The 12,902-nt window shown below is 42.7% G+C and overlaps 1 protein-coding gene across 7 annotated transcripts in view; it reads right to left on the reverse strand.

Annotated features, from left to right (window-relative positions):
• The window catches only part of LOC145342941 (methylcytosine dioxygenase TET2-like), a 159,334-nt gene that overhangs the window by 37,179 nt on the left and 109,253 nt on the right, over positions 1 to 12,902 (reverse strand). For all 7 annotated transcript variants that reach the window (XM_080188581.1, XM_080188580.1, XM_080188583.1 and 4 more), the window contains 2 exons: positions 4,963 to 5,056; positions 1,869 to 2,077 (listed from right to left, as the gene is read on the reverse strand). In XM_080188581.1, coding sequence (XP_080044707.1) covers positions 1,869 to 2,077; positions 4,963 to 5,056 — 303 coding nt within the window. The remainder of the gene's footprint in view (positions 1 to 1,868; positions 2,078 to 4,962; positions 5,057 to 12,902) is intronic.

Here is a 12,902-nt window from a genome sequence, read left to right on the forward strand (position 1 = left end):
GGAATCTGGCACTCTCAGTGGGCACACTTTAGGAAGTGGATACATTCATGGCTCGTGATCTTCCTGCATGCGCTTCCTGTGGAGCCTGCTGCTTACTGATAGCATACGCAATGCTGGAAAAAATTTGCCCACTACATTATCAAACTTTATTTCCATGTTGGGCCATTGAAAAGCCTGTTTACTGATGCCACACTGGCAGCTCAGAGCCTAGTCTGTAGAGACTGTGGATTTTAGAATCAGAACTTATTTGCTCCCGACAATGGGTTGGTTCTGAGAACGCAGCAAAGCTAAATGAACACTTCCTGCTTCAGCAATACAATTCTCAAATAGTCAAATGCATTTTTCTTCCTTTACTCGTTCATGGGATGTGGGCATCGCATCCAACATTCACAAGATAAACTGGAAGCAGAGCCAAGGTTGCACCACCTTTCCCACAGATCAGAGGTCAGCAGGAGAAGTTTGATGCTATGAGCCCATATTAGACTGAAACACTTGTCATTAGACCATAAGTCATAGGAGCAGAATTAGGCCACTCGGCCCATCGAGTCTGCTCTGCCATTCAATCATGTTTTTCTCATCCCCGTTCTCCTGCCTTTTCACCATAATCCCTGACCCCCTTATTAATCAAGAACCTATCCATCTCTGTGTTAAAGATACTTAATGATGTGGCCTCCACAGTCTTCTGTGGCAAAGAGTTCCACAGATTCACCACTCACTGGCTGAAGAAGTTCCTCCTCAAAAGATCAACGCTTTAGCCTGAGATTGTGCCCTCTGGTTCTAGTTTTCCCTGCGAGTGGAAATATCCTCTCCACGTCCACTCTATCCAAGCCTCGCAGTATTCTGTAAGTTTCAATAAGTTCCCCTCTCATTCTTCTTAATTCCTACAAGCACAGACCTAGAGTCCTCAACCATTCTTCATACGACAAGTTCTTCATTCTAGGGATCATTCTTGTGAACCTCCTCAGGATCCTTCCAAGGCTAGCACATCCTTCCTTAGATATGGAGCCCAAAACTGCTCACAATACTCCAAATGGGGTCTGATGTGAGCCTTATACAGCCACAGAAGTACATCCCTGCTCTTGTATTCTAGCCCTCTCGACATGAACACTAACATTGCATTTGCCTTCCTAACTGCTGACTGAACCGTAAAAGAATCTTGAACAAGGACTCCCAAGTCCCTTTGTGTTTCTGATTTCCTAAGCATTTCCCATTTAGAAAATAGTCTATGCCTCCATTCCTCCTTCCAAAGTGCATAACCTCACACTTTTTCACATTGTATTCTATTTGCCACTTCTTTGGCCACTTCCTAACCTGTCCAAGTCCCGCTGCAGCTTCCTCAATACTACCTGTCCCTCCACATATCTTTGTATCATCTGCAAACTTAGCAAGTGTCTTTGGTTCCTTCCTCCAAATTGTTAATGTATGTTGTGAAAAGTTGTTGTCCCAGCACTGACCCCTGAGGCACACCATTAGGCTGTCATCCTGAAAAAGACCCCTTTGTCCTCACTCTTTGCCTTCTGTCAGTTTGTCAGGACCATCTCCACATTCTGTCGGTCAGCCAATCCTCTATCCATGCCAGGATTTTACCCTATACACCATGGGCACTTGACTTATTTAACAGTTTTCTATGTGGCACCTTGGCAAAAGCCTTCTCAAAAGCTAAATAAATCACATCCACTGGCTATCTAACTTCATTCACAGGACCCTAACAATAACACAGTCTTTCATCTGTTCACCATGGCTGGATTTTATTCCAGGTCACTGTCTCTCAGGCTCCCTCCTGCTCTCTGAATTGACCTATTTACAGGCAGCAGTGCACACTAAGCTATTGAAACTACAAAATAATTGCAAAATCCTGTATTTCATACTCTTCATTTAGTGCACATCTGCGGCTTGTTAGGGCACCGTGCTTCCTGAGGGTTTCGGTGAGCTCCACATACAGTTTGTCGGCAAATTGCAACGGGATTCCTTCCCACACGAGGATCAGAACGATAACCACCGCTGTGTCACAGGAATGGCCAGCTCGCTCTCGTACCAGGCAGAGCAATTTCTCTTCAACACCACTTCGCCGAATTACCTGGAGTCATCAACAAAAAAAAATTTAACGATTGGATATTCAACCCTCCAGTCACAAAGCCTTCATTTCAACTCAATGCTGGCCCTTTAGGGACGAGAACAAGAGTAGGCCATTCAACCTCTCAAGTCTGATCACCCATTCAATTAGATCATGGCTAATTTATACTCTGGAGTGATTTATCTGGCCCATGCACTCATGCGCCAAGCATGCTGGAGCCATGTAGAGTCGGAGAATTGTTGGGGAGGGGCCAAGTGCATTTAGTGTCGGTGAGGACATCCTTTGGGATCCTCTATGCCCTAATGTAATCCGCTGGGAGGGAACCAGATTAGCATATTTAATTATGCTGCGTCAGTTTCAATCCAGATTCTCCTTGCTCCCCGAATTGTCCAACCCTTGGACACAACTGGAACCCCGTGCAAATCACTACTGGGTGTGACGGTCACACAAGGGAGCTCAGAGGCCATTGAAGACCCCGAATGATCGGGGACAATCTAGCAGGGCCCCTTCGCACCCTGGCAGTCCCTGGAACCCTGGTGGTGCAAGGTTGGCACTGATGGTGCCTGAAGAGAGCAGGGTCTGAACAAAGTGGGGCCTGAAGGGGACTGATTGGGAGCCAGCAATCTATGATGAGGACATGGGGATCAAGCTGGCAACCTTATGTTGTAGGGGGGCAGAACTTGCCATCAATGAGAGGGGGATTCCAATGTCCATGGGGGAGGGAAGGGGTTTCATTTTGAAATCAGGATTTCCTTTGAAAATGGCTCCCTGATTTCTGTGAATCTGGGCATGCCGGCATGGATTGGTCTTGCCCCTCTCTGAACCGGTGCAAAACTTGTTCCGCTCCCAAGAAGTTACGAAGTGCAGGAAGATCATGATCAGATTCGCACCAGACATGCCAACGCGAATCACTGTAATTTTCTTGCACTTAGTTTTGGAAAATTCTGCCTCTTATCTCCAACTGCCCATCTTTATTTCAATACCTAATCTTAAGCTTCAATAGTTGTTCATGGCCCACAGATGTGGAGCAATATTTTCCATCAAATACATGATAGCTAAAGACAAAGGAAGGTGGTGGTGTTTGTAGAATAGAAGATATCCTTTATGCACTGGAATACACTACTTGAAAGGCTGATGCAAAAAAATTCAATTAGGGCTGGAGTTCCGTGGTCTCACATGTCCTGCGCCAGCGAGAACAGAGAATTTGGAGCTCAGCAAAATTCCTGTTCATAGCAGCAGAACCGGAGAATCCCAGCCATGGACAAGGCAGAACTTTCCAAAGGAAATTGAACATACTTGCAAAGGAAAATTCTGCAGGGCTAGGGGAAGGACAAGGGAATGGGATGAATTGGATAACTTTTTCAAAGAACTGGCACAGACAAAATGGGCCAAATGGCTTCCTCCTGTGAGATTACATGGACTGATAGCTCTCTTTCACAGTGTCAACTGTCTCCAAATTTCAAAATCAGTAATTACTTCTTTTAAATAGGTGCTAGTTTGATAACTTAAACATGTTTTCTATATTGCATTTCAAATAAAATGGCTGTTTTTATGTAAGTAATGTGCATCCTAAGAAAAATTTAAATGTTATGAAGGAGTGAACAGTGGATGACACAACAGGCCGAGTGGCCTCCTGCATTGTAAATATTCTTTAATTCTATGATTACATATCTCAATATCAAGTGTCTCAGCCATACTTACAAATCTGGAGTATAATGGAGCACTCAATATTCATCTGTATGGGTGTAACCAGAGAGGCCCCCCTTAAGGTAGAGCACTTCACTTTATCCACCCAGTAACAGCGCTCAGTGTTATTTCCACGGAAATTGGACAACAACTTCTGATGACTGCACATGACCAGTTAAATGTGGGAATCAAGAAGTCATTGTTCTGTTTCTCCAAAAGCTGCACTATGACAACAAATGGCTGAGAGACTTGACATTGAAATATGTGGAAATCATGGAATCCTTACAGTGCAGAAGGAGGTCATTTGGCCCATCGAGCCAGCACTAACAACAATTCCATTCTATCCCCATAACGCCACGTATTTACCCTGCCAATCCCTCTGACACTAAGGGGAAATTTAGCATAGCCAGTCAACCTAATTCACAATCTTTGGATTTAGGGAGGCAACCGGAACACCTGGATGAAACCCATGCAGACACGGGGAGAGTATGTAAACTCCAACAAACGGGTACGCAAGGCTGGAATCGTACCCAGATCCCTGGCACTGTTAGGCAGCAGTGCTAGCCACTGTACCACCCCAGCCTGGAGTTCCTTTATTTATGTGACATATACAAACTAAACTCTCCAGAAAAATGTTGGGGCTTGTCCATTAACAGTCTGCTAACAGTCTATTAGCAGGCTGCTAATTCTTCATTACTGACAAAGAACTTCTCTAACACTGAAAATTAGCTTTAAACATGGTACCTTATTTCTTCATATTTATCATTGCTGGAGATTTTTTAAAATAAATACTTTGTTTACTTTTTTGTTCTGTCTCTTTTATTTCTCTTTCCTAATTTCATTTTCCTGCTGTCTTTAGACTGCTCTCCAAACCTGATTTGACACCCCATTCAATATTCCAACTGACACTTCCTGGTTCAGACACTGCGCTGCTCATTTCTGATTCTTCAGAGACACAGTTGGCTGTTCACATGGATTTCAGGTAGGCCTTCGACCCTGCATGTTTTTTGGATATTTGGCTAACAGGAACTTCCAGTGTAAAGTCTATGGGCAAATGTACGTGTAAGGAATAACTAGCACCATCATTTGCTTCTCATCACAAAATCCAATCTCGTAAGTTGACAATTGAATACAAATTAGTAGAAACATTGTGCATTGTTACATGTCACAAATGTTGGCGAAATAGTGTTGGAACAACTCACCCATTTTGCAATAGGACATCCTTGACTGCTTTTGCCTTCTTTCCCTGTGTAAATTATTTTCTCTATTCTGATAGCACTGCCTTTCTCGCTTAACCTGGGGGGGGGGGGGGGGGGGGAGGGTGCATGGGAGGGAGGAAGAAAGAATTATCCCAAAGATTAATCATGATCACAGAATTAGAAACATCTTTTACTCAGTTCAATTTCAATTTCCAACCTCCTTTTAAAGATTTATTCAATATCAGCAGAGATTTGGAGTATACAGGTATCCAACCAGACAGTATCCAGTCCTTAGTGGAATCTGAGTCACTATGACAGAGCTCTACAGTGTACACTGATTGTGGACTGATGCTCCATGTATTTCAATGTTTGAGTGCTGTTTTGAATACTGTAAATACAGGACACAGACATGGGCAGAATCATCAGCTTGGGAGATTTTGTGACACAAGCATCTATCTCTTCATGGGATCAAATTTGCAGTAAGGTTTGAGATCCAGGATGGTTCAACCTCCAATTATTGTGGTATTGTAAAGTCAGTCAGTGGAATAAGAAAAGCGTAGGAAGAGAAATTTTCTGCTGGTTTATAGAGTGTGAATCTCAGGGAGGTGGCTAGGACCTGATGCACTTCTGACCGCCCCTTCACCTCACCCATTCTTTACCTATTCCTACTGAAGCACTGAGTTTATGCACTCATAGAAATAATAGAACCCTACAGTGCAGAAAGAGGCCCTTTGGCCATGGAGTCTGCACCGAACACAATCCCACCCAGGCCCTACCCCCATATCCCTACACATTGTACCCACTAATCCCTCTAACCTACACATCCCTGGACACTAAGGGGCAATTTCTTAGCATGACCAATCAACCTAACCTGCACATCTTTGGACTGTGGAAGGAAACTGGAGTACCCAGAGGAAGCCCACGCAGACACAAGGAGAATGTGCAAACTCCACACAGACAGTGACCCGAGCCGGGAATCAAACCCAAGCCCCTGGAGCTATGAAGCAGCAGTGCTAACCACTGTGCCATTGTGCCACCCACTAGAACTGGAAACATAATTACAGTTTTGCTACTATACAAGGAAAGTAAGAAGCTATAGATGGCAGAAGTGCTCTGATGGAGATATTCTGAATTAGCAGACACTAATAGGAGGCAAAGAACAAGCTGCTGATTGAGGATAACTTTGAGACATCCTTCATCTTCCATTACAGGAATCATGAGCAAATCAGGCAAAGTCACTATGTTTACTGAGTCACGTGGATTTTATTACAAGTTCTTCAAATAACTCTGGGGTGGGGAGGCGCACGGGATCTAATTTCAAAAAGATTCCTATTAATAGCTATGGACTCAACCATTATGTTAGTTTAACATATTTGGCAGCAGCAAAAACCTTCAAGTCAGAAAGTTGTAACTTCCAAGTTTTACTCCAAACATGAGCACAGAAGCCAGGTTTACACCTCAGCGCAGACTTCCAAATGGCTCATTAAACAAAGTCTCCACCTACCCTCTGGGCTGAACCTTAAAAAAATCTCTCAGCAGCCAAAGTTCTCCTTGATGTCCTGGCTGATATTTTATCTTCAACAAACAGATTATCTCATTGTAATCACACAGCCGCCTGTGGGATCTTGCTTTTTTTAAATGCATTTCCTACTTAACAAACAGTGACTATACTTGAAAGATACTTGTTTACTGTTTTTAAGTGCTTGGGGGTGTTCTGAGGTGATGAAAGGTGCAAGATAAATGCAGGTTTGTTCCTTCCTACTTTTTATTCGAAGGACTGTGCAATTTCACAGGGCAGTTACACATCTAAGTACCAAACTGTTACTTTAGATTAACATTATTGGGCTTTACTGGAACCTTGAGTTGCCTCTGAACCTACTTTGCTCCTACGCTTACCAGTCCACACTGGCTGTGTCAACAGTTGTAATGTATCTAACATTGTGCTAAGCTTAACATTAGAAAGAAGAAACAAGCTACAGAAATGATTGGGAGAGTTAGTACTGGAGTAAGAAGTAGTTTGAGGTATTAGGTGGGGTCAGCCTCAGAGGAAATTTAGTACAATTGAATTCAGATGTACACTGCATGAACATAAATGCTCAGAAGGTGGCACCTAATGTTGGTGAGCTTCAGGTGTGGATTGGCACACAGGAATATGATGCCTTGATGATAATGGAGACATGCCTTGAAAAGGGCCAGACTGGGCACTAAATATTCCTGGGTACCAAATATTCAAGAAAGGTAGGGAGTAAAAAGGAGAAGTGATAATATTAAAGATAATATTACAGTGCTGGAAGGGTAAAGGACAAAATTGGTTAGAGTTAGGAAACAGTAGAGATTGCATTACATTACCAGATACACTTTATAGGCCAAGAGCTAATGAGGGACAGTGAAGAACTATATAGTAGTGATAATGAGGAATTTCAATTATCTTAATATAGACTGGCATAGTAATATTATTAAAGGGAATGAGGGGGAAATGATTCTGAAAGTGTGTTCAACAGAATTTTCTTGGGCTGTACATTTCTAGCTCAAAGAGGAAGGAGGCATTTCTGGATCAGATTCTGGGGAATAAGGTGAATCAATTTAGTTAAGTGTCAATAATGGGAACATTTAGCAAATAGTGAGCATTATATCATAAAGTTTAGGTTAGCTGTGGGAAAGGACAATGAGCAATCTAGAGGAGAAGTACTTAATTGGAGGAGGGACAATGTCATTAGGTTGAGAATGGAATCGTTCCAGATTTGGGAGCAAATTGGAATCAAACATTAGTAGGGAAAACTGATGGAATTATGGGCTGCCATCAAAGAGGAAGAGGTTCAGGTACATTCCCATGAAAGAGACATATAAGGCCAGCATTGCTAGAGTTCCCTCGTAGAGGAAAGAGTTAGACCAGGGGTACCCAAACTCTGGGCTGTGGTCACAAGATGAAACTTCGGGGTTGTGAGCTCCGAGGTAGCAATGGCTGTCTTGGAGCTCCAACTGAATGTTAATGACCTTGAGACTCCCCCTTAAACCTTTTTTTTTTAAAGTGCTGGGTGAGGCCAATATTTGGGGCCTGATTGCTGTTCTAAAAAAGACAGTGAAAATGTAAGTGTTTTTCATTCAAAAACCCAGCAGTTTAAACGGCCTCTTGCACTCAGCTGTCCAACCACCGCCTGCCTGCCCTGAAGCCCCCACAGCGCTATTCCTCCACTCTGGTGGTGTCACTGCCATTTTTAAGCCACAAAATGGGGTCACAGTGGGGAAAAGGGTTGAGAAACACTGAGACAAAGAGGAAGATGAAACAGTAAAAAGAGGGCTTATGACACGTCAGGTTGATAATGCTAGCGAGAATCAGGCTGAATAGAGAAAGATCAGATGGAAAGTGACAAAGGAAATAGAAGGAGCAGAAAGGGAACATGTGAAAAGGCTGGAAATTAATGTGAAAGGGAAATCACTCAAATAGTAGAACTGTCAAAAGAGGAAGAGTGAAACCAATGCGGAAGCAGAGGCAGTGACTGCACCTTGTTTCTGCCTTTACCAAGATAGAAGATGTTGCCAAAGTCATAGTGAAAGAGGGGGATGTTTGAATAGCTGCTGGACTAAAAAATGATAAGGAGGAGATAGCAGAAAAGATGCCTTACTTAAAGTTGTTAAGTTTACCAGGGCCAGGTCAAATTCATGAGAATAGTTCCAGGGATGAGGAACTTCAGTTCTGAAGATAGTAAGGATTGTTTTCATTGGAGAAAAGAAGGCTGAGAGATTTGATAGTGGAATTCAAAATGAAGAAGATTTGTACAGAGTAGATAGGAGAGGTTGTTCTCGTTCATGAAAGGGTCGAGAATGAGGGGGCACAGGTTCATAGTTATTGGTTGTAGATCCAAAAATAGCATGAGGAAAAGCTGTCACCGAGTAGTTAAGATCTGGAATGCATTGCTTGGGAGTGTGGTGGAGGCAGGTTTAACTGAAGTATTCAAAAGGGAAGTAGACTGTTATCTAAAAAGGAAGAAAGTGCATTCTGCCACCTTTAACTGTAATTCTACACTAAGTTAATTGTTCATTTGGAGAGTTGGTGTGTACACATTAAGCCAAATAACTTCTACCTGTGGTAACGTTCTGTAATTCTGAGTTTCAGGTACATTTGAGGTTACCAAGGTAAGTAAGGGTGAAAATTGCAGAGGTGCTGGCCATAATTTTCAAATCCTCCTTAGATACAGTTTGGTGTCACAGGACTGGAGAATTAAAAATAATACACCAGCAACTGTAGGCCAATCATTCTAATTTTGGTGGTAGTAAAGCTTTTCAAAACAATAATCCAGGGCAAAATGAATAGTCTCTTGGACAAATCTGGATCAATTAAAGAAAGATAATTCAAATTTCCTCAGGACAAATCACATTCGACTAACGTGATTTGAGTTTTTTTGATGAAGTGCTAAAGAGGGTCCTGTGATTGATGTAGTGCATATGGAGGTTATTCATGAAGGCCCACCTTCTCAACCTTGCCCCTCACCTGAGGTATGGTGATCTTTAGCTTAAATCACCACCAGTCAGCTCTCTCTCTCAAAGGGGAGAGCTGCCTATAGTCATCTGTGACTATGGCAACTTTACATTTTACAGTTACATGAACTTCCAAAGGTGATTGATGAAGTGCCACCACATGATTGCCAGCAAAACTGAAGCTCATGGAATAAGACAAAGTGGCTGCATGGATATGAAGTCATGATGTGGGTATGCCGGCGTTGGACTGGTGTAAACACAGTAAAAAGTCTGACAACACCAGGTTTTAGTCCAACCTATTTATTTGATAATATTCTCACAAGCTTTCGAGGGGTTACCCTCTTCGTCAGGTGAATGGAGAGTTCTGGCCAGAACTCTCCATTCACCTGACGAAGAGGGTAACCCCTCGAAAGCTTGTGAGAATATTATCAAATAAATAGGTTGGACTAAAACCTGGTGTTGTCAGACTTTTTACTGGATATGAAGTGACAGGAAACTAAGAGTAATGGTGAATAACTTTTGGATAAGAGGAAAATAGCGAGGTTCCCCAGGGATCCATAACAGAACCACCATGTATTTAGAGAATGGATTTAGACTTGGATGTCAAGGGCATAATTTCAAAATCTGAAGGTGACACAAAGCTTGGAAGTATTGTGAACTGTGAGGAGGATGAGGATTGACTTCAAGAGGGCTTAAACAAGCTGGTGGAATGGACAGATCAGTGGAAGGTACAATCTAGCATGGAGAAGTGAGCTGTAAAACGTTTTGGTGGGCAGAAAGTGGAAAGGCAATATAAACTAAGGATACAATTCTAAAGTATATGCAGGAACAGGATGTGCACAAATTATTGACAGGGTGGGTTGTGAAAGTGGTTAAAAAGACATATAGGATCTTTAGCTTTATAGAGACATAAATAGGGCCAGATTTTCTCATCCCGATATGGAGCCAGAGTGTATCAACCAGGCTTTAAATTGTTAGCCATATTTGGGATTCCTGTCCCTATTTCAGACATGGAATTGTTCAATTTCATCAGTTGGGAGAGAGAGTGGATCAGGAACCTGCATGCTGCTGTCTTGATGTTGTTGACGCCATTGTGAAAATGGACATTTCGGAATTTGCTTCAGCTACTCCATATGGTTGCAAGTTTTGAGTTCTCGCCATTCTCTGGGTAAATACATTTCTGCTGAATTTCTTACTGGATTTATTGATGACAATCTTATGTTTACACCACCTGGTTTTTTGACTCTCCCACAAGTTGAAACACGTTCTCTACATTTAACCAATGAATTTATATTTAAATTGGACTTGGAATTTCTGAAGTGCAGCCTATTTAGGTGGGTAGATAATTTGATGCCAATACAAAACAAGACTCTGCTTTTCTCATTAATCGGCGTCAAATAGACATCTCAGCACAGGAGAAGGCCATTCAACCCTTCAGGTCTGTGATTAATTTGATCCTTGTCTGAGGGTTTATTTGACATAGTTCCATTTTCAGTTCTCTAGTCAAACTAATCCCATTTCCTGTCCTATTTTCTGTTTTCCAGAGCTCTTATCTAGAGCATTTGTTAAGTGCTGTAATTGAGGAAGCACTTGTGCCCAAGCAAAGTCCAATAACTCTATGTGACAAAGTTTCTCCCCTTTCTGTGTTTGCCTGAAGGTCAAGGCCATCATGTGAAAAGAGTCTCATTAAAAGCGTAACACAGGCATCCAAGTTGCCTGCTACCAAGTTAGCTATTTGCTTACATGAGAAAGTTTTGTCTCTCGCCAGGAGTTGGTGATGACAATAATCCTTTGACACATCCAGCTTTTGATACATTCAGCTTTCCACTTCTCCATTTAAAGACAAAACGTGAAAGAACTACCAATCAATCAGCCAAGCTCAATCTGATCTGACCCTTATGTTTCATTACTATTCTGTTAGTTCAGCCAACTCACCGTAACAGTTCCCATGCCCTATCCATTCAGGCCTGCACATGTAAAGTGAGTCATTCTCTTTCAAAGACACCCTTTGCACTTTTCAGTTGAGCTTTCAGTTGAGCTCTTCTCCCAGACTGTAAATACTTCAAGCCAAGTAAAAACAAAATGCCCAGATTTTACTCCCCAAAAAATGAAAGATTGGCGAAAAGGTTTGTGACATTGTAGGGATGATATCTGAGCATGCACATTGACTTCCAATTCCATGCTATACATTCAGCCAGTGACTGGTCATCCCTGCCACACATCAAACTTACCAGAAAAACACTAGCAGTAACAAGCATTTTGATTTAATGTTGAAGGAAATCTTTGATCCTATTTAGCAAGTGTTTCTTTCCTGCAGATGTTTACACTGTAGTTACATTAAAGTGACACATAGGCCCAGATATTTATTGGGGTAGGCCTGTGAGCAGCGGAAGGAATTTTGACTTCTCCAGCAGGTGCCCTTCCCATCAATGAAGTTATCTGCCCCAACAGATAGGTTTGGCTCTTTATGGTGCAGAGAATGTTCTGGAAGAGGCCAGAGCCCAAGAGGAGTGAGGGAATTTGCAGCTGAGTTTGAGGGAGTACCTTTGAACAGCATGGAAGGTGAGGGACGGGGTATTGGGGAATTGCTTGTTGATCCAGGAGGGAAGTCTGATTACAGTGAGGTGGCCTAATGGAATGGGAAAGCCCAACTTTGATGGGGTAGAGGTGGTTGCCCCAAGTCAGGAATGTCTGACTAGTGAGGGGTGAGATCCAATCTCAGTATGCGGGTCCAGTATGCAGGTGGTGGGTCCAAACAGGGTCACTCTGGTGGACTATGATGACAGTAAGAAGTCTCACAACACCAGGTTAAAGTCCAACCAGTTTATTTGATAGTAAACCCACAAGCTTTTGGGGCTTGCCCCTTTGTCAGGTGCATGTTTACCCCAGTCCAACGCTGGCATCTCCACATCAGGACTATGATGAAGCAACTCCTATTCCTCTTGCCCTAGAAGCAGTGCTGTAAAGATATTTCCACAAAGCTCTTGCCCACTCCCCTGAGCTGTCGACCTTCTCTCTGAGACATTGACAAATCCTGAAAGTACACTGCCCATTGCTGACTAATTCCTCAAGGAACCCACTATACTTAAAATACTTGATGGCAGTTTCAGGGAACTTCCAGGACACCTAAAAGAAAGGACCTCACAGCCTTAGTCTGTGCTCAATCTGTGACAGCTATCATATTGCCAAACTGGTTTTGCTTTGTGTTGATTTTATTGTGTTGATTGTACCATAGGGATCAGTGCTGGATCCTCTGCTATTTGTGATTTTTATCAATGACTTGGAAGAGAGGCTGAAGAGTGGGTTAGTAAATTTGCCGATGACACCAAGATTGGTGGAGTAGTGGATGAGGTGGAGGGCTCTTGTAGGCTACAAACAGACATTGATAGGATGCAGAGCTGGGCAGAAAAGTGACAGATGGAGTTTAAAAGAAAGTGGTTGAAGGAACTTTAGACAGCTGCTGCAGT

The sequence above is a fragment of the Carcharhinus amblyrhynchos genome, chromosome 5 (assembly GCF_965287045.1).
Source record: "Carcharhinus amblyrhynchos chromosome 5, sCarAmb.v2.hapA, whole genome shotgun sequence".
Taxonomy (NCBI): Eukaryota; Metazoa; Chordata; class Chondrichthyes; order Carcharhiniformes; family Carcharhinidae; genus Carcharhinus; species Carcharhinus amblyrhynchos.